Consider the following 22046-nt stretch of genomic DNA (forward strand, 5'->3'; position numbering starts at 1 on the left):
AGGGAGCAGAAAAATTGTGACTTTCTACCCTCTGAATTTTCATCCAAAGACAAGAAAAACTCAGCCCACTGAAAGCACTCTGAACTTCCTTTTTAACACTAAGACATCGATTGAAAGTAACACAGCTACTAAAACCCAAACAAAGAACCTCATAATGCTTCCAAAACACAATGAAGTTGGGGCACAGATTCCACAGTCCTGAGGTGGTGGCGTCAGTTCCTGAGTCTAACTGGAATGACTGGGCACGCAGGCTGTTGGTGGGGATCCCGGCACCAAAGCACAGTCTGCACTGCAGAAAGAACAAAGGGGTATGTGCATGTCTGTTCTTTGTACACTGAAACTTTGGTCCTCTGTGGTGCTGAGAAAATCAGCCTGTAGCTCTACCCTGCTAAGGTACATTTGTGGCCTTAGATGCAACATTTAATAGAACTGCTCCACTGAGTACAGTCACTCATGTCAGAGAACAAGCTATCATGGTATTTAATATCATTGAGTAGGGTTTGACATACATAAGTGTTAGCAATTTTGTTGGGTTTTGTTTTGTTACTTTGTTTTGGTGTAAGAGAAGGCTGTCATCCCTTTGCTTGTGTGTGAAGGTCAGGAGGCAACCTGTAGTTGTGTCTCTCCTTCCACCATGTGGGTTCTGGGGATTGAACTCAGGTTGTCGGCCTTGGTTTGTGTGCGTGTGTATGGAAACCAGAAGTTGACATCACTGTCTTACTCTGCACATCCTCCTCTTCCTCCTCATCATATCATCATCATCACCATCATCAAGACAGGGTCTCCCACGGAACTGAAGCTCACTGATTTGGTACACTGCCTGGCCAGTGAGCCCCTGGAGTCTGTTCCTCTCCACATCCCAGCTTTGGGGTTACAGGCATCCACTCACTGGCCATGCCCAGCTTTCACACTGGTGCCAGGGATCCAAACATCTCTCCTCATGCTTGTGCAGTGAGCATGTTACTCACTGAGCCATCTCCTCAGCCCCTGTTTTGCTTTTCTGAAGCAGGGACACATGAGCCCAGTTTGTCCTCACACTGGCTATGTAGCCAGGGAGAGCCTGAAGTTCTGATCCTCCTGCCTCCACCTCTCCAACGTAAGTATCCTACAGAAGTAGGCTAACATATGGTTAATGTGTGGTTGTTGTTTTTAATGTTGAAATTCTTATGTTGTAATTCAAGTAGAAACTTAGTAACACAGCTATTTCAAAAATAGTTCCTTCTATGGTTCAGGGTGAAAAAATCCTCTTGTGTGAAAAAGTCAGAGAAAGAATACACATCCCTTTAAAGTTACTACTTTTAATTAAAAATTTCTCATGTTGTATACAAACCAAACTTCATGATTATATGCAAACACAGTTTCTGATTAAGATCAAAACGGCACAGTGGGATCAAACAAACAGTCTATAAGAGATTATTTTTAGCAGAGAGAGGTCAGCCACAACCTAGAATACCCAGCACCAAACTACCTCAGCTGAGCATCTCACGCTTGTCGGTTTTGAGCAAGATTAAGACAGTAACCTCAACACTATGGAATGTTCATTCGCACAAGTGATAACCAAACAGGAGGGATCTGTTTAGCCACACTTGAAATTGATCTTGTTTGATGAGCTGATGATTTTGCTACACTTTGTGTGGAGGAAGTGGTACCGGGGCAGGAGGAGACAAAGCTTGCCCCACCAAACTCAGCAACTATCAACTAAAAGATAGGCAAAGCCAAAAGGGGAGGGGGCCTTGTCGGGCATGGTGGCATACATCTTTAATCCCAGCACTCAGGGAGGCAGCGGCAGGAGGATCTCTGAGTTTGAGGCCAGCATGGTCTACAAAGTGAGTCTAGGACAGCAAAGGCTACATAGAGAAAAGCCCTGGGGAAGAAAACCGCTTCTGTCCTGTTAAATTCTTACTGAAAAGAAAATCCAAAAGGATTTAGTGATTTGATCTCTGCAAAACACAGATGGGGAAATAATCTGCTAAAGACATGGGGGCACATTAAAATTTCTAATTCTCAATCTCCATTTAGGTCTTAAAAGCTTTGAAAGTACAAGCTGACGGCATCAAAATGACTAATTAGAGATGATAATAACACAGTCTGGATCCTAGGAGGCAACTGGAGGCGTTTTAATTGGAAATAAGCATTTGAGATCATGTTAATAGCAGGGCAGAAAAATGAAGTTAAAAAAAATCAGTGTTAAGAAGCCTTCTGTCCTGTGTCTTGTTTTAATCATCTCCTCCACAGAGAATGAGCAGAATAGCAGGGCAGAAAAATGCAGTTAAAAAAAAATCAGTGTTAAGAAGCCTTCTGTCCTGTGTCTTGTTTTAATCATCTCCTCCACAGAGAATGAGCAGAACCTTCCTGTAGTCTCCGGAAGTGTCGCCCTGGGAGAGAGGAGAACACAGTTACCAACACGTTAGGATGCCCTTAGATGGACCACACAGTTCACAATCACCTACCTTTATTTTGCCAGCCTGGCTGCATTTTCTCAGGTCCTTGACATTTTTTTTTTTTTCAATTGCAAAAGTAATGCTTCAGGCTGGAGAGATAGTGTAGCCACTGAGTGTTCCTTGCTGTCACAGGAAATCTGAGTTTTGTTTTGGGGGTCTCTATAACTACAGCTCCAGGGGATCTGATGCCCTCTTTTAGTCTCCTTGGCACTGCACACATGAAGCATGTCTGTCTGTCTATCTAGTAATCTTGTTTAAAAAGCGATACTTGTTCTATGTAAAAACAAAAAACAAAACAAAAAAAAAAAAAAAAACCAAACTTAAGAGCATAGGACTCACCCACAGTCCCGTGACTTCTGAGTCACTGTTGTTAACATTTTGACATATTCCTCTCCATCCAGTCTTATCACATAGGTATCATTAGATGTGATAAAAATTGTAGTGCAGTATTTGTCTATGTTCTCATTTTGCTCTTTTTATTCTTGGTGGTGCCAGGACCAAACTCTTGCTCACCCCATACTAGGCAAGTGGTCTACAGATGAGCCGTATACCTAACCTTTGTATCCTGTTTTTTTATAGTGATTATAGAACATTTTTCTCCTATAGTCAGATGTCTATGTGGTCTCCAATGTTTCATTATAGCAAACTTTGCTAATGAAGCACCTAGAAGCTGAGTTCTTAGGAGCTTTCCTCATAATTTGCTTGAATACATTCTCATAAGATGAAAATTACTAGATTAAAATTGTGGATTTTTCTAATGCTTTTGATATTAAGTGCAAAATAGCCTTCTAGAGAGGTCCTATAACTCCTACTTTGAAATTCTTATGGTCTAATAAATACATTGTGGTTTCCCTTATTATTTATGTATTTCTAGTTTTTGGCAGTGAGGATTGAGCCCAGGGCCTGGTGTATATTCCAAGCAAGCGATACCCTCGGCCCAATAAGTCAGTTTGGGTTACTTCTTAATGGCTACTGAAACAGATGGTGTCTCTTTTAGAGTTCAAATTTTAATGTCTGTCAAAATGAATATCACTGTATTATTAATTTGTCTCAGTGAAACAATAAGTATTTATTAAAGTCGCTTACTGGTTTAGTATTTTTGTCATAATCTTTTGGGGCTGTCCCAGTTAGGTTTCTGCTGCTGTGATAAAGACCATGACCAAAACAACTTGGGGAAGAAAAGGTCTGTTTGACCACAGTTCATTGAGTGAAGCCAAGGCAGAAACTCAGGACTTTTACTTCACAGGTCAAATCTTAATGAGATGTTTGTTGTGTGGGCAACCCAAGTGTCTCATTAATTAGTCTCAGCTTCATATTTACAAGATTCTCCAGGCTTCTTAAAGAGGAAAAGGGCCAGTTAATGAGGGCCTGTGAGGGGTGAGTCAGGTTTCACCATACCCACGCCATCTTAGAACTCCTGGCATTCTGGTACCAAGTAAAGAACAATAAGCAGATGGGGGAGGGGAGGGGTTGCTTTCTTCTATTTCTAGCAGACCAGAACTCAGGCCTGAAGCCCTGAGTTCAATCCTCAGCACACACACACACACACACACACACACCCCACAAACAAAGAAAAAAATCCTTAAAATTTAGCAAGTATGATTACTGTTTGCTGTTTGCAAGGGTCTAAGGAAGAAGCTTACTCCCTGGGGAATAGCAACTGTCTGCCTCACAGGTCACAGATTCAGTGTTATGGAGAAGAGGGTGTTCATATGAGAACGGGTGACCAACTGTGAGGATCTGCCCATTTCTTACAAGGAACCTCTTTTTTTTTTCTTTCTTTCTTTTTTTCATGACAGGGTTTCTCTGTAGAGCCTTGGCTGTTCTGGACTTGCTTTGTAGACCAAACTGGCCTCGAACTCACAGAGATCTGCCTGCCTCTGCCTCGTGAGTGCTGGGATCAAAGGTATGCGCCACCCACATCTAGCTACAAGAAGCCTCTTAGGAAATGCATCTTGTGTGAGAAACGTGTAGGTTATAGGAATTTATGGTGGGTTATTTAAGTAGGAATGTCTCCTACACACTCGTGTGTTTGAAAACTTGGTTTGGAGAGGTTATGGAACCTTTAGAGGAAGTACGTCACTAAGAGTGGAGCTGGGAGGTGTATAGCCTTGGCCCACTTGCAGTTTGAGCTGTTTCCCGTGTTCAGATAACGTGTGACTAGCCAGCTTCCTGCTCCTCCGGCCTCCTGCTGAGCCTTCCCTCCTCGGGAATTAGAAGCCAAAATAAACCATTTCTTTTCTGAAATTGCTTTTGCAGTGACGTTCACACAGCAGCAGAAAGTAAATGAACACATACAGCTTAATGGCTGCATTTACGGAAGCCATGTGACAGATCTTGGCGGGAAGAAAGATAATAAAGGCAATTGAGAGCTCAAATAATGGGGTGTATGCCAGTTACAGACAGGGTCTCATACATCTCAAAGACCCTAAAGTTTGTAATATCAAATACTGGAGTAAATTATGTACAGTTATTGTTAACCTACTTACTTTTGTTTTTCCTTTGTCTTTTATTTTCTGTGTTTGGGTACTTTGCCTATGTTTATGTCTGGCACTAATGCAGGCAGTACCTACGGAGGCCAGAAGAGGGAGTCAGATTCCTAGAACTGGGGTTGCAGTGGTAATGAGCTGTCATGCGGGTGCCGGAAAAAGGTCTGTTCTCTTAACTGCTTATCCCTTAACTCCAGACCCTGACATTGATCCAAACCAACCTTTGGGTAGAAGGATATTTGAGACTGAGTTCGGGGTAATGCTTCCTCTCCACAAATGGGTCAGTTACTTAAAATGTGAGGGCTTGTTATGTTATGCACACTTTGAAAAAAAAACAATACCGAATCATCACCCCCAATTTTCATCCTTGTTTGGGTCAACTTGAAATTATTACTGTACTTAGAAGGTAAACACTTCTGGCATATACACCACGAGAAAGGGGGGTCCCTAGGAATTCCAGAAGCTGAGGGACATCTTCACCTCGAATGACAGATGTCAAGGAGGAGAGAACAGTGGTGCTGCACGCCGACCCTGCCTTCCCTTTGGTGACCCACCTTGATGAAAGAGTACAGGGACTTCCCATAGAGCCTCCTGAAGTTTGCCCGGATGTCCAGCATGTCGATCTCCGCTCGAGAAACCATCACTCTGATGAGGGTGCTGTCGTCAGTACCTAAGCCCTGAGGAAGGGAGCACAGTCCTGCATGAGCTGATGCTCTTGGTCCAGCAAGGCAAGGTGAGGTGGTAGAGGTCTGCCACAGCATCCTTTGCTGTGTGACCTGGGAGGCCTGAGGAGCATCCCCATGCCTTACGTTGGGATGCAAGGCTGGACATCTCACCTCTCCAACACGCTGTGTGCTGACCAGAAGATATTGCTCTGCCTTCCCAGGGACAGGCTCTGGGCTGTTCTCATTCACAGTTCTCCTCCCTAACCCGTGTGCAAAGCTTCTCAGGGTTCTGCTTAAACATATCAACCTGTTCTTGCTTTCTTCTTTCTCTCTTTCTTTCTCTCTTTCTTTCTCTCTTTCTTTCTTTCTTTCTTTCTTTCTTTCTCTCTTTCTCCCTTCCTTCCTTCCTTCCTTCCTTCCTTCCTTCCTTTCCTTTCTTCCTTCTTCCCTCTTCTTTCCTTCCCACCCCCTTCCTCCCTCTTTGAAAGCACTAAGAAACACTCTGTCTTTCGTATTACCATAATATTTGGATAGTGAACTGGTGTTTTCCTTCTGTCTTATTGTTGGTGTTTTCTATGCTTGCTTTTTCTTTGAGGACAGATATTCTTTAAGGGCAAAGATTCCCTACACGTATGATGGCACAGGCCTGTGATCCCAGCACAGAAGTTCAAGGCCATCCTCAGCTACACAGAGAACCCCAGGCCAGCCTGGGCTACATGAGAACTTGTCCCAGAATAACAACAAGAAGCAAAACCAAGCACTCAGGTTCCTGGTTTCCCGTACAGGGCCCAACACAGATCTGGGAACCTGGCTCTAAAGCAAGAGTATGCCGCCTTTGGGCACTCCTCCATCCGTGAACAGTGTACATGAACTCTGTATGCCTTGGTTTACCCACCTGTAAAACAGGACAGTTTGGGGCCCTTCTTAGGCTGTGGAGATAAGATTAAGCCATACATATAAAGCCCTGGGATCAGGAATCCACACATCACAAGTGCACAGAAAACAGCACTCAGTACTCAGCATTAGTACTCAGTGAGGGATATATGACATGCAGATGAGTTAAATATTCTAGGGTTGGATTTGGCAAACTTAAGAAGGTGAACAAAAATTATGCCACAGTCTTTCAAATGATAAAAGCAAAGCTATATACCTTCATGGATTTATAAAGCCGTTCAGCAAAATATGCAGGCTTGTTCCTCATGCACTTCACTGTGGAGAAAAGGAGCAAAAAAGTAAGCACAGGCCGATCCTCTGCCCAGTAGCCTCCCCCCACCCCCCCGTTCTCAGGCATGCTTCCCTCCCCTTAATAAATCATCTCTAGCTAAAAAAAAAAAAAGAAAAAAAAGAAAAAGAAAGAAAGAAAAAGAAAAGAAGAAAAGAAAAAGGTTACAGGAAAAAAAATCAGAGAATAAAGAAAGGTGACAGTTGTTTTCCATTTCTACAAAGTCCTCAGAAATGTTTGCTAGAGCCACTGAAGGCAAGCAGCACTTCCTAACATAGTCTGCACTCTGGAGCCTCTCTCGAGTGGACAGAATCCTCAGCTTACTGACGTCTGGAGAAGTCACTCATGAAGGCCATCAAAGCAAGAGTGGCTTGTAGTTCCAAAACTATTTATTATTATCCGCCATACAAAACAGTTATTAGGGAGCTGGAGAGATGGCTCAGTGCTTTTTGTTGAGGACCTGGGGTTCAGTTCCCAGCACTCACATGCTTGCCCACAACAGGCTGTAACTCCAGTTTTAAAGGATTTGACACACTCTTCTGACCTCTTAGGGCACAAGGCATGCATGTAAGTGAAACACCCATACACATAAGAAAATTTAAAGATCTAAATGAAGCTATTAAACCCAGCCAATCACCCATCAGCTTGCCAGATACAGTTAGCATGGCATTATCTTTCTCCTATAATGAGATAAAAAGGTGCCAAAGACAAAAGGCCACAAGCCCCCTGGCATAATAGCAGTCAAGTTGTACAAAATATTTTTATTTGGCTTTTTTCAGTCAGGCTCTCACATAGCCCAGGCTGGCCTTGAACTCACTATGTGGCTCAGGATGATTATGGACTCCTGATTCTCCACCTCCCAAGAGCTGGAATTACAGATGTGCGCCACACCTAGCTTTGCAAATATTTCTTGTTGAAAGTTGTAGAACAACCATGGGGTGGCTCATGTCTATGATCCTAGCACTCACAAAGCCAAGATAAAGTGATGGACACAAGCTCAAGGCCAGCCTTGGCTACTGAATGAGACACTTCTAGAAAAAGAAAATTCTGGTTTCTTTGAAGACTCAGTTGTATCGTGTGAATGTGGTTTTTGTTTTGGTCCCAAGTGTGGGATGTGGGAGTGTTTTTCCACCTTGAAAGGCAGGCTTGTGATCTTTGTTAGTTATAAACAGACTCATGAGAGGAAATGTGATGTTTTGCTGGAAACTGTCTCTTATGAGGGGCCTAAGTGTTTGCCAGCTGAAAAACATCCCTGTGTGGATGCTGAGAAAAGCTAAGTAAAAGCCCACACACAGTGAGGTAACACTTTTGCATCACACACTTTGCAACAGTTCACATCATTTGCTGGCCTTAGTTTTTCTACACTTCATGTCAAAGAGAGAAAAGCACCAGAGAACTTCTCTCTGGCTGGGTCTTGCTGCTTCCACTGACTCATGCCAATTTGCCAGAATCTTGCTGTTTCTGCTGAATCACAGCTGATGTTGATTCATGTTGTTGTTTGGTGTTGGTTACTTGACTGGATGGCCGGTATCGGGACAATGAAGAGTAAACTGGCCCCAAAGAACTCCGTCTAAAAAGGTCCACAACCCTCTTTTCCTAATAAGCTTCTTTCTCCCCGCCTCTGGCCAGAGGGTTGGAAGGGAGGTAGAAGTGTTTAAGAACCCTAAATACAGTAGGTTAGGGGAAAAATCTAAGCCTACAGTTCCCTAAATCTAAATCTAAATCTAAGTTCTACAGTACGCATGTGGCACCTCTCAGCCATCTGTTAACTCCCATGTCAGATATCCAGCGCCCTCTTCTGGTGCACAGACATACACGCAGGCAAAATACTCACATGCGTGAAATTATTTTAAGAAAATGGAAATTGACAATTCTGGAACCTCATCTGGGTGTGGCGGCATGTGGCTGTAGGTCAGGAACTTTGGGACGGAGGTGGGAGGATCACATTAACCCAGGAGTTCCAGACCAGCCTGGCCAACTTCCTGAAAATCCATTAAAAAAAAAAATCTAGAATGTACTCTCAGCGATTGAAGCAACTTTAATTTCAGAAAACCACCATTCATACCTCTGCGACAACATCTGGACGCTAAGTAGAACCATCAGCATCAGGTCTGCGGCTCACCAGCTTACCTATAGCCAGCAGGGCGTCTTCAAAGCTTCCGGATGTTTCAGATCTAATACTCTGTTCAATGTCCTTCTGGGAAATCCTTTTGTACTCATCGAACACTGCAGCCAGAAACAAAACAGTGTGATTCAGAGAGCCGGGCTGGTGTGATGGTTCAGCGGCCAACGGCACTTGCAGCCAAACCTGATGAGTGGGTGCCTGGAACCCACACGGTAGAAGGAGAGAAATGACATCGGCAAGTTGTCCTCTGATCTCCACATGTGATCAGTGGCATTTGCATACCCATACACATGTATGTACACACGCACACACACACACCCCTCTCTAAATGAATAAATAAATAAATGTAATAAAAATTTAAAACAGAAAGCAAAAATTTATGGGGAGAATGAATACAAGCTTACACAACTTTTTTTTTTTTTTTTTTTGCATATTTCAAGAACCAGTTAGTACTGTGGATGAGGACGCAGGCAGGATGAGGCCTGGTGGACTGGGCCCATCCAAGAGGAAGAATTCTGAGATCTTTGGAGAACAGCAGACATCCCCTGGTGAGGACCTTGGTCCTCTATGTCCAGTGCGAAGAGTCTTTGAGGGCGTTTGCTTTCCCTCTTCAGGAAAGGGGTCTGGTGGCTCACACCTGTAATGCTAGCACTTGGCAGATGGAGGCAGGTTCGGCAGGCCTTCGCTAGATTCTGAGTTCTAGGCCAGCCTGGACTCCATGAGACCCTGTCATTTTGAAATGTCAGCCTCGGAAGTTCTTACTCCTCTTCCATTTGGCTCATTAAGACAAGAAAAATTCTGCCTCCTCAAAACTGAGTCACATCTGGTAACAGCCGGTTGCAACTTTTAAGAAATTCTTCACATAATTAATTTTTTGTTTTTGCTTTCTGCCAAGGACTTTTGGATGTGATGAATATATTTTCTGCTCTTCTAGAGACACCTTAGAACAGCTATCTCTTTTGTTTATCTCCTTAGTGTCCTTTGCTGACATACTGTCTTATCCCCATCCATGCGATTCTCACAGTTGTCAGTAAAGAGACACCAATGTCCAGTGACTTACATCATCACCTCAGCTCAGCAGGCTTCCTCAGAGCAACGAGGACATGGTTTTCTTTCTTTTTCTTTTTCAATTTTTTTTTTCATTTTTCTCAGACAGGGTAGTGCATACCTTTGATCCCAGCAGTCAGGAGGCAGAGGCAGGAGGATCTTTGTGAGTTTGAGGCCAGCCTGAGCTACATAGAGAGTTCCAGGACAGCCAGGGCTACACAGTGAGACTCTATCTCAAAACAAATGGTGTGTAGTGTGATATATGGTTACTAACACATGTGAATATGTGTGTGCCCGCATGTGGGAGCCAGAAGTTGGTATCAGGTGTCTTCTTATTCTTAATTCATTTTAATTAACTAATTTATTTTGAATGTGCCTTCACTGCTTGTGCCTGTACTCATGCATGCAAAGGACACTGAAGGGCATTGAGTGTTTTCCTCACCATTTGCTGCTTTAAGACAGGCTCACTCAATGAACCGGAAGTTCACCGTTTCAGCTAGGCTGGCTAGCCAATTAACTCCTGTCTCTGGCCTCCAATGCTGGCCATACAGGCACATGCACTGATACCCGGGAGCACGGGATTCAAACTCAGGCCCTCCCGCTTGCCCAGAAAGCACTCTTTCCCACTGAGCCATCTCCCCACTCCGTCTCCTTGTTTTTATTTTTTGAGACAGTCCTCACTGCACCTGGAGCTCACCAGCCAGCTCACCTGGAGCTGGCCAGCCCCAGGCGTCATCCTATTCCCAGCTTTCCTACAGGACTACAGGCACGTGCCAGAAACAGCTTTTCCTTTGTTCCCAGAAGCACCTGGGACCCCTTCTCATGAAGGGGTTCAGACCTCCCTCCAATCTTAGGAGCCACGAGTACTTTCCAGCTTCCTTTTTGTCAGTGTGTATTTGGCCAGAATCAAAGAAGCTAACCAGACCCACCACCACCCTCCCCTTCTCTGGAGTGAGAGCTTCCAGATAGAAAATTATTCACAAACCTTAGTTTTGGCCATTACTGTTGGTTGGTAACAAGATTGTTCAGTTTCACTGCCTAAATAGTGCTTAAAATATTGTCTCTTGAGCCGAAGTGGGGGTTGGGAAACGCAGGGGTGCACACCTTTAACCTCAGAGGGAGGCAGAGGCAGTCAGATCTCTAACTTTGAGGTCAGCCTGGTCCATAGAGAGAATTCCAGAACAGCCAAGGCTACACAGAGAAACATTGCCTCAGAAAAGAAAAAACAAACAAACAAACAAACAAACAAACAAAGTCTCTTGGTAACTTACAAACAGGTAATTTTTAACTGCCCAACGACAGACACACTTGGAATTGAAATTTCTTAGTAAATGCTTCCCAGGAGCCGAAGTTCTCGGAATATACCACAAGGGGGCGCTCACATTGTAACTAGGCACAAGGGAGCTAATAACATAAAAGAAAGCACACAGGCCCAAGTCTCCCGGTGGTGGCCTGTGATTTACTAACGGAATAATTGCTTATTATTTTCTTTTTGCCACTGAAGAGAATCTAGAATAATTACAACTTGTAAATGTGTCAAACTTTGCAGTTACGACGTGTTTTCAATTTAGCAAACTCATTCTCCAATTTCCCACAAGCTTTGTAACTTGGTGCCTGTGATAGGGATTACAGTGGTTCATAAAATGATGATGCCCATGATGGTGTAAAAAGCTCATCTACAAGACAAACTGCCCCACCGAGTCCTCATTGCTGTTTATAAGAAGACTCAGCCCGACAACAAATACTCTGTAATGGTTTAGCGCTCTTTCCCCGGAAAGAAGTTAGAAGCACATTGCAAAGTTTAGAAATTATCAGATCAAATTAGGAACATCACACAAAGGAAATAAAAAGTGAAATTACCCATGACTCATCTCACTCAGTGTAACCCTTGAAGAAATCTATCAGTGATGTTACACAGAAACAAATATCAACATCAACTAACACTTATTTAATTGGCTCCTCAGGTAGCGAAGGTTACTTTCTTATGTAAGTAACTTTCTTATGAATGGCCTGCAAGGGCAAGAAAGGACTATGAAGGCCACTTTCCTGGAATACGGAACGCTAAATTATTACAAACACATTGAGTAATCTGTCAGTTACTCAAATTAATTTTTCAGAATTGGCCTTCATTCATATAATTTGATTCCCACATTTACAGGATAAAAATCTAACCGCTTAGGTTCTTTTCTGTATCATGGTGGGGGGAAGGTCATCAGTTGGAGGGGCACCATGATCAAGACACATATATATGTTAGGGATTATCAAAGAAGAAATAAAGATTTTTTTTTAAAGGCTATCAGGGACTGGAGAGATGGCTCAGTGGCTAAGAGTACTTGCTGCTCCTCTGGAGGATCTGAGTTTAGGTCCCTTCTCAGCACCCATCTGGTGGCTCACAACTGTCTCTGACTCCAGTTCCAGGAGATCCAGCACACTGCCCTGATCTCCAAGGACACCAGACACACGCATTATTTACAGACATGCATTTAGTCAGAACATGCACACACATAACATAAAACAATCTCTAAAAAGTGAAAGGCTGTCAACCACTCTGTGAGAACTGTGTGAGGCAGTGGGCAGGCACCCACCATGCAGCAGATGGTTCCGGTTCCGGGAGCAGAGGATGCTGAGGAATTTCACCTCGTCTGTCCCCCATCTCTTCTCTCCAGCCTCATACAGATCCTGGTGACAAACAGAGCCTGAGTCAAAACCCCAAAAAGGATGTGCTGGCGCCTGGGAAAATAGTTCTAAAACTTCTAAGAGTCGAGCTCACTTGGTTTTATTCTGCTAGCTGGAAAGGCAAACATGTGTACACACACACACACACACACACACACACTCACACGCAAACTCAGCCCTACACTTACTTTAACCTCACAATGGCACAAAAGCAACACACATTCAGTAGAGATCAGGCTTCACAGTTTGCATTTTGATCTCTCTTTGAGGCAGCCTACACAGTTTGGGACTCCCTCAGAATGCGGGCACCGAGCCACAAAAATCTCAAGGGCAGATAGCACGCACGCTATGGAGACCTTTGCTGCTAAGCTTCCCACTGCGGATGTATTTTCAGCTTACACGAGGTCGTCACTACAAGGTAACACCGTCTCTCTCTCTCTGATGTGTATGCGTGCACACGTGTGTGTTGATTCTGTTTTGCAGAAGACCCTGACGAATACTCCACTGTGTCAATAAAAGAAAACAGATCTGACCCTGGCTTCTGGCATGAGAGCATGAGCAGTCATGCAGCCCCGCAGACGCTGTGACGCCTGAGGCGCGCACACTCTACTTCTCTCTCTGTGTGTGCTCCACAGAGCCGCATGTTCCACATGTGGAGAAAAACCACTTCGTTGCTATGGCTGGGTGCTGGTTACCAATACAGGGACTGAGCACAAATCCCAGGTCTTCCGTGTCCTGGTTGGGTTTGTTTGATGTTGTTTGTCGGTGAGATGCAAGCTAGCTTCAACTGAGAAAATGCCTCTCTTGGATTACCTGCAAGTAAGTTTGTAGGTATTTTCTTGATTAATGGTTGATGTGAGAAATCCCAGCCCTTATAGGCAGTGCCACCCCTGGGCTGGTGGTGCTGGATGTTAAAGGAAAGCAGGACGAGCCATGAGGAGCAAGCCGGTAAGCAGTCCTCTTCCATGGCCTGTGCATCAGCTTCTTCTGAGTTCCTGTCCTATTCTGAGTTCCTGTCCTGTTCTGAGTTCCTGCCCTGCGCTGAGTTCCTGACCTGCTCTGAGTTCCTGACCTGCTCTGAGTTCCTGTCCTGACTCCCTGCAATGATCAACAGTGATCTGGAAGTGTAAACCAATCAACCCTTTCCTCCCCAATGTGATTTTTTGTCATGGAATTTCATTGCAGCAATAGAAACCCAGAAACTCTGTTATTTGGCCTGAACTCAAGCAGGGAGCTTTCTTCTGAGCCTCACTCTCCTTATCTGTAAACTGGGGGTCAAAATCCTAAAGTTGTATAAGAATTCAGTGGTATGTATGCCTAAGAAAAGCCTCTCGGGGGTGCTTGGCTCTTCCTGTAGGAACTGTTTCTAAGTTACTATTACTAACATTTCCTGGGCACAGGGACAAGTATCAGGACAGCCATGAGTGTGCTGGGTGCCAGGACAGAGGCTAGTGTTTGAGAGTCACGTGGTGTTTACAGGCCCTACCTCAGGTTCTCTTCAGGGAAGTATGAAGAGCAGAGGCAGCTCCTTCCCTTCGAGAAAACACCTGAAATGCCTAGGGACTTAGCCCAGGCGCAGAGCACAGGCATAGCATGAGCCAAGCCCTGGGTTCGGTTCCCTGGCGACACACACACACACACACACACACACACACACACACACACACACACACGGCGCTTCCTAACACACCTCAGCAGAAGAGGCTGCCCGCCGACCAGACGAGGCCTGTCTTGGGGAAAACTGCGGGAAGGAAGCCACAGCCGACTAACCTGAGCGTCCTGTTTCACAAGTGCGTCGTCTAGGTAATTCCCCTCATCCCTGCCACCCTGAGGGGGAGACAAATAAGAGTGAGCAAGCACCCACGGAGATGCCAGGGGCCCTTACGACAGCAGGCCTGGAGGCCCAAGGCACGGGGATGACATGCAGTAGGAGCTGGGTCCTCAGGGAAGGGGCTGAGCCTATTGTCTTCTGTTCCCAGGGCTTGCCCTAGGCCCCGGAGATGCTCCCAGCAGAGCTCAGCCCCGCTGTGACTCCCGGTGTTGCAGGACTGTCTCTCCGGAAGAAGGGCAGTAACACATTCCCCCCCACCCCCCAAGCCTTCGTTCCCACCTCTGCACTGACCCAGCTGGCTCATCCTTCTAACTGGCCAGTTTTCAGTCATCAAGAGAATGCTGGACCTGAGGTGAAGAGCCGATACAATGCCAACCCCAAATAGATCCACCTCAGCAACAGAGGGCTAAGGGGCCCTAGAGGAACACTAAGGAGTGACAGATAGGCACTGCCTTCCAGTTTGGTAGGCTATTCTAAAAAAACAAAACAAAACAAAATTGTGTGTGTGTGTGTGTGTATGTATGTATGTATGTACAATCTGTACAAAGGTGCCTATAGAGGTCAGAAGAGGGCTCCTGGATCTGGAGTTACAGATGGTTGTGAACTCGGTCGGGGTTTACCTCAGGTCCGCTCTCCAGCCTTGCCTCAGCATAAACTGCTAAAGCACAGGAAGTGTCTCTCAATATCCCTGTAATCCAGTGCACTTAGCAACAGAGGTAGCAGGCACCAACTTGGGACATGTGAACAGTGAATTACAGTAGAAGGAATGACTAGCCAGGGTCTCTGGAGGAGAAATAAGATACAGGAAGAGAGCGGCCGGAGAATGATGGCTGGGGAATACCCCTGTTTGGGAGGCTGGAAGGATGAAGGGCGGGTGAGAGAGATGGAGGGTGCACTCAATCGCCTCAGCAGCCCTGCAGAAACTGGGGTGGAGGAAGCCACGCACCGCAGACAGAGACACCAGGACTCGCTGGAACATGAAGGATGTGTCAGAGCAGATGTCGTCTTCAAGGCTCCTTCCGTATTCTACCAAGGAATTGGAAATGGGCGTATCAGAACAGAGACCTGCCCAGTGCTGCCACGCTCTGGCGAGCTCTGTCCCTCCAAGCCAGCCTGCTCACTGGAGCAGCCCAGACCACATGCTAGACTCTGGTCTAGAACAACTAGACTCTGGTGAAAATGACCCACATGCTCATCTGTCACAGTGGGAAGGGGAGATGGCTGTCTCCTGCACTGGTGGCAGAGCTGGAGTCCTCCCTGCTTTCCTTCTGTCTGACACGCTGCTCTGCGCATGTCTGAATGGAAGCTGTGGAAGGCTGTCAGCCTCACAGGACCGAAGCCCCCAGAGAGGTTCTGACAGATCTCCCTGAAGAGTGACCCCTTCAACAGCCTGCAGAGGCCACTGTGGGGCCAGTGCCAGGGTCAGGGGGATAACACCAAGTCCTGGGTGGGACTGCGGGAGCCAGGGAGGTCCTCGTGCTCACAGATAAGCACTAGGGGAACCAGGAGTGTTAAACACAGGGCTGTTCCTTCAACAGGGATGCATACCCTGGGACCTTCTCAGAGGGCTGTGAGCAGACCTGGTTAATATCCTGGTGACCTTTGTGCTATCTGTGTGGCCAGCCGGACCATGAGGGATCCTCCCCAGACCCTTATCATGAGCTCGTCAATCTACAGAACTTATCTTTATGGGAGGTTTCACATGTACTCAGTCTGTAGACACATCTTTATGGAAGATGTCTCATGTACTTTGCACAGTTTTGATGTCATATCTTAAGCTTTATCATACACACAGGACTGAGTTCATTATCACCAGGAAATTTTTCACCAAATTGTGCTATGCTTAAATATGACTAAAATAAACTACTCGGGGTCAAAGTTAGAACCAACACTTAGTCGTGTTCAACCAAACTGCCTTCTTGCCTCCCTCGGATTGTTATTTTGCTGGCTGTGGAGGCTGCAGAGAGCCTCGTGGGGCTGAGGTCAGGATTAGGGAGCCAAATCCAAAACTTTCAGGGTTAGAGGCTAGCTCCAAATCCTGGGTGGGGCTGAGGTCAGGGTCAGGGGTCTAACTCCAGACTCTTAAAGTTTAGCTTCAACCTCTAAACACCAAGCAGGAGTCTCTGCTGCATGACTGTTTTCTTCTCAGAAGTAATACATACTGACCAGGAAAATATGGGGACACAAGTGTTGGCGTGTAGCTCTGTGCCAGAGCCTAGAGCACTGACCTAGCTTGGGAGAGAGAGTCTGGGTTCCATCTATAGCAGAAATCTAAGGGTTAATAAGTAAGATAAATGGGAGAAAACTGCACCATAATCTAATAGCTGAGAAATAATAGTCACTAGTCTTATTTCCAAGTGCCAGGGCTGGGAGGATGCTGCTTACGCTGCTGGTATGTCTGATTGATGCGACGGATCTCCTCAGGGGTACGAGAGGCCAGGATCTCAATCAGGCAGCCTTCATCTGTGCCAGCTCCCTAAATGCGAGGCCAGAGGTGAAGAGGGCGTGAGCCAGTGGATCAAATTAACATGTAATTTTTACCCACAGTTAAACAAACAGAACACAACTAAACTCATAAATTAAAAACTGAGTCCCACACTCAGAAGGAACGCAGGCATGAAGCTGCAGAGTGTAATGTCAGCACACTGGGATCCAGAAGCAAGGCCTGCCCAAGCCCAGCATGGTCACTGCAATCATTTTTAATAATGACACACACTTGCGGACCCTGAGAGCCACCTAGGTAGCAGGTTAGGCGCAGTCTCTGCTCTCCATGGTCCTGCTCTTTCCTCTGCCTCTGCTCTCTTTCTCTGAAGGTCAGAATGTTCTGGCAAAGACGTTGTGACCTCCCTGTTTCCCCAGGGCCTAGCCCAGAACCTTCCCAAAGGTGTAGGGTTTGTGGATAAGCAAAGGAAGGTGACTATGGTGTCATCCAGACTCACTTGCTGCCAACCAGCTATAGAGACTGCGTGTGCACGCCTGGCACCTGGGGAACGCCAGGTACAGCACCGAGAGCCAGTCCCTCTCCAATCAGCCCCAGGAAGGAGCAAATGACTCAGCAGATTTGGGGGAAGCAATTTTTCAATGACAATTGCCATCCACGTTTCACGTTGTCAAGAGGGAAAACCTGTCTCTCATCCTCTCTTTTCCGCCCATCTCTGAAGGGCTTGGCCATAGTTTTTTTGTTTCATTGTTTTTATCCTAAGATTTTACTTTATGTGTGTGTGGGTCTGTGCCCGTGAGCCCAGTGCCCAAGGGGCCCAGAAGAGGATGTCAGACCCCCTGGAGCTGGAGGTACAAGTGGTTGTGAGCTGCCCGACTTAACCACTGAGCCGTCTCTCCAGCGGCACTGGCCGCGTCTCCGAGGGACAGCACCTCACCCTGTGCACTGAGGACACCAAGAGTGCAAGGGGGACCGCTGACCTTCATGGCCCTCCGCAGCTCCTGCACGTCATAGAGCACCGTGGGCGTCATCAGCCCCAGGATCACCTGCTCAAAGTTGCTGCTCAGCTCCGACTTCAAGTCATCGATCAGGTCCTGCAAAGAGAAGCATCTCTCAGCTGCTGTGGTCACTCATGCCAGCCACTCTTTAAGGGGATGTCTCGGGCTGGACCACTCTGTCTGTCTCTGTGCTGTCACCCTCATGGCATCGTGCAGTGGTGCATTCCTGGGCCGCCTGGCACATCTGCATGTCTACTGTCACACCAGAAGGCTGTTAAATACCTCACGCTTTTCCAACTGTCTGAGACCACATCAGCCAAAACCACACAGTACAGCAAAGGAGGAAAGTGTGGCCATTTCCCATTAAGCCAAATTTTGATGAGATTTGTAAAACAATGCCAGTTTTCTCACTGAATTTTGTTTTGTTGTTGTTGTTCTCGTTAGCTTTTATTTTGGAACGCATATCTATCTTTCTCTTTTTTTAAGTTTGTAATTACATTCATTTCTTCACGGGCAGAGGTGTGCTGTAGCGCACAAGTGGAGGTCAGAGGACAGCCTGAGGGAGAGGGCGGGACCAAACTCAGGAGGTTGAGCTGGGCAGCACTTCTGCATATTTAGCTCTCTCACTGGCCCCATAGTTTTGTTTGTGCATATGTGTGCACATGTTTGCTGGTCTGTACCTGTGTATAGGTACATGTATGTGCGTACATGCACACACAAGCGTGAGTGTGTGTGAAAAGGCCAGCTGTCAATGTCTGGTGTCCTCCTCCATTGCTCTCTATGGCTGATATCTCTCACCAAACCTGGAGCTCACTAATTAGGTGGGCCAGGCTGGTTGCCAACAAGCCTCCTCTCCAGTGCTGGGATTTTATAGATGGCTTTTAGCATGCATATTTTTAAAAAGATTTTATTGATTTATTATGTATCCAATGCTGTTTGCATGTACACCTGCACGCCAAAAGAGGGCACCAGATCTCATCATAGATGGTTGTGAGCCACCATGTGGTTGCTGCGAATTGAACTGAGGACCTCTGGAAGAGGAGCCAGCACTCTTAACCTCTGAGCCATCTCTCCAGCCCCTAGCATGCATATTTTTTATGATAAATCCGCAAATGTGGATTGATTGAATGCTCGAATGGATGAATTAGAAGTGCATTCTTCTTAGACCACCAGAGGTTAGCTGGACTCTGAGGTTAGCCTCAAGTGTACACTGCAGCACCAGTTAGATGGACAGCTCACACTTCACTTGACTGTCCATCAGTGCTACTCCTCATTCCGTCTCCCCAAGGATGGAACAGCCTACGGTGCTCTGGAGACAGTCTGTCCATTCCCTATGGGAGGGCCCAGAGTTCACCTGTGGATGCTCTGGAGAGCAGCTAGTCAGCTCTGCTCTGCCCATCCCTCCCCACCTTGCCCAGCAGTGTGGGGCCCTCAGTGAGAAGCAGCTTTAATCTTCCTGGCTGTGACATCTCCCAAGATGCATTGGACCCGAAGTCACCGGGCGCCGATGGACAGAGGCACTCATTGGCTGGTTCCTCCAAGGTTCTCAATAAATATGCACAAGGGTTGGAGTGCTTTTCATGGTGATGTGAAAAGATTGAGCTGAGTAATTCTGCTGAAGAAGTCATTGTAAACAGAGACAAGATTTGGGATCTGGACAAAATCTGAAGCATGCCGGGCGAACGGGCGAACAGTGAGTTTATAAGCGGCCATGCACACGCATGCAATTACGCAGAAAGCCCCACTCACCAGAGAAGGGTCTAGAACTGGAGGTCTCTTGAGCAAAGGAGTGACATCTATCTAAACCTGCTTTTATATGGAGGAGCCATGGCACTAAATTCCAGGAAATCACCGTGAAGATGAACTGGACTTTTTCTAACTTTTCCAATCAGGGGTCTTCAACCTCAGGCCCCGAGGAATAGCTCTGCAGGTACACCTGGCACTTCACAGTGCTTCTGGCTGAGCACACCCAACCCACAAGGACTTGGGTGGGAAGGAACCCACTTAGCCTTGAGCCTTTGGGTCGACAGCTCCCTAAAACATGGAGAACCTTGTTTTGTTTGGATTTTTGCAAAAGTATCCTTTAAAATTTCTTTATATATATATATAAAGAGTATATATTATATATTTATATATATAAATATATATATTACATTAGTGTGTGTGTGTGTGTGAGCATGAGTTTATGTGTGTGTGACCTCACACGTGGAGGTCAGTGGAAAATTTGATGTAGTTGGTTCTTTCCTTCCACCAGGCAGGTCTCAAGTACTGAACTCAGGGCATCAAGTTTAGGGGTAGGAGCCTTTACCCATTGAGCCATCATTTTACATCATTCTTTTTAATGAATGCACACTTGTAATACTAATGGGCTCAGTGTGGCATTTCCAGTACATGTAGTAATCAAGTAAAGTGGCACCCCTGTGGCCTCAGATGTTTGTCATCTGTGTGTGGAACATTCAAAGTCCTCCCTACTCAATATTTTGAAGTATTCGATTACCTGTCACCCACAGTCACGCTACCATGCTACAGAGCCTTAGGAGTCATACTCTCCTCTGCCGCTCCCCTGTACCCATTGTCTTTTCTCTCTCCCTCACGTCCCCCACTGTCTTCCTAAACTCTGGTAACCCCTAACTTCACAGATGGTCTTAAGGCTCTGGGTCACTTCACCAGTCTAGCTGGGGTTGGGGTGGGCAAGGGAGCTCTGCTTCCAGGGCGCCTGACAAACCCCTGGTCACCTGCAAGGTCAGGAGAGACTGGGCCTACCCTGCCAATGTTGCTCTTGTAGGCAGTCCGGATTTCCTGGCGCTGGGCAGTGTTTCGGTAGGCCAGGACTCCGATTATGGCATCTTCATCAGTACCTGGGGACAAGATGGAGACAGCAAGGGGCAGTGATTGGCTGGCATGATAAAATGGTCCCCCTGTGACTGGAGTTACCTCACGAGGGCTGAATGTTTGATAAGAAAAGAAAGCAAGAATGGCGTTTGCCTATAACCCCAGGGAGGTCGAGGCAGGAGTTCATCTCACAACTGGATATTGTTGTGTTTGCGGAATTTTGTTTGTTTGTTTCTTTATTTGTTGGAAGAAACAGCTGGAAGATGGGGATGGTACCACAGGGAGAAAGTTTTTGATGTGTGAGTTCCGTCATTCTACACAAGCTTAGAGATCCAGGAAAAGGTGAGGTGGAGACTTACAGAACTCCCAAATGCAGCCTTCACTGCTCTGCACCAGAAGAGCCCTGCCTGCTTTGAACCCTCAGATCAACTTTGAGTTTTTAAAAAGATGCCCTGCCTTCCTCCAGATTCAAATCTTCCAAGCCATGCAAACTGTGGCCCTTCTACCTTTGCTGGACTCACACCTGCTTTTAACCCATCCATTACCACAGGCATTAAGGATTTTTCCATAGGTCTGTAAAAACATTCTAACTACATTCTTATTTGGCAGCTAGGCTCATCTTTCCTCATAGAGAAACTCACAGCTCATCCCTTGCCTGCTCAGAAACTCGTAATGGCTCCCTGGGGTCAGCTGGGGTCACAGGGCTGCCCTCTGGGCACTCTGCCTTCTCCCGCTCTCTGAGGTCTGTACCCACAGACAAGAAGAGTGGCATATAGCTTCGCTCTTTTTTGTTTGGGGCTTTCCTATGTAGCCCGGGCTGATCCTGGACTCTCAATCCTCCTGCCTCCCCAAGGTGGGGATTCCACATGTACGGTGCACCCTGCTCAGAATCTGCTCTGGAGTATCTCTGCTTTTCCCGCTGGCACTGTTGATCACTCTCCCAAACCCTCCATGACCTCCAGCCTATCCATTTGCACGTGTCCCCCATTTAGCATCCTAATTCTGATACCTGTAGTTTCCTGGCTCCTGTCTCATGGCCACCCTCCATGGCTGTACTTCAATTGGCTTTCTCGGGAGCCTTCCTAGGACCTCCCTTTAGGACCTGCCTCCTCCAGAAGCTCCCCCTGCTTTGCAGCTTTTTGGAATGCACTGTGATTGCTCCAAGCCTCAGCTCAGCTCAGCTTCCTGAAACATATTCTCTTTTTTAGTTTATAAAAATTTGACCCACCCCCTCTCAAGGACATCTCAAATTCCACACCTCCAAGGTTTGCTTGGTGATC

At 46.3% G+C, this 22046-nt stretch overlaps 1 protein-coding gene across 1 annotated transcript in view; it reads right to left on the reverse strand.

Annotated features, from left to right (window-relative positions):
• Positions 1–1282: 1282 nt before the first annotated feature.
• Anxa4 (annexin A4) overlaps positions 1283–22046 on the reverse strand; it is a 50900-nt gene continuing 30136 nt past the window's right edge. The window contains exons 4-13 of the mRNA XM_021634573.2: positions 20698–20792; positions 17917–18030; positions 16882–16972; positions 15443–15522; positions 14436–14492; positions 12575–12668; positions 8948–9043; positions 6746–6804; positions 5485–5607; positions 1283–2375 (exon numbers count right to left, since the gene is read on the reverse strand). Of these exons, the coding sequence (XP_021490248.1) occupies positions 2316–2375; positions 5485–5607; positions 6746–6804; positions 8948–9043; positions 12575–12668; positions 14436–14492; positions 15443–15522; positions 16882–16972; positions 17917–18030; positions 20698–20792 (869 nt within the window). The 3' untranslated portion in view covers positions 1283–2315. The remainder of the gene's footprint in view (positions 2376–5484; positions 5608–6745; positions 6805–8947; positions 9044–12574; positions 12669–14435; positions 14493–15442; positions 15523–16881; positions 16973–17916; positions 18031–20697; positions 20793–22046) is intronic.

The sequence above is a fragment of the Meriones unguiculatus genome, chromosome 5 (genome assembly GCF_030254825.1).
Source record: "Meriones unguiculatus strain TT.TT164.6M chromosome 5, Bangor_MerUng_6.1, whole genome shotgun sequence".
In the NCBI taxonomy this organism is placed as follows: domain Eukaryota; kingdom Metazoa; phylum Chordata; class Mammalia; order Rodentia; family Muridae; genus Meriones; species Meriones unguiculatus.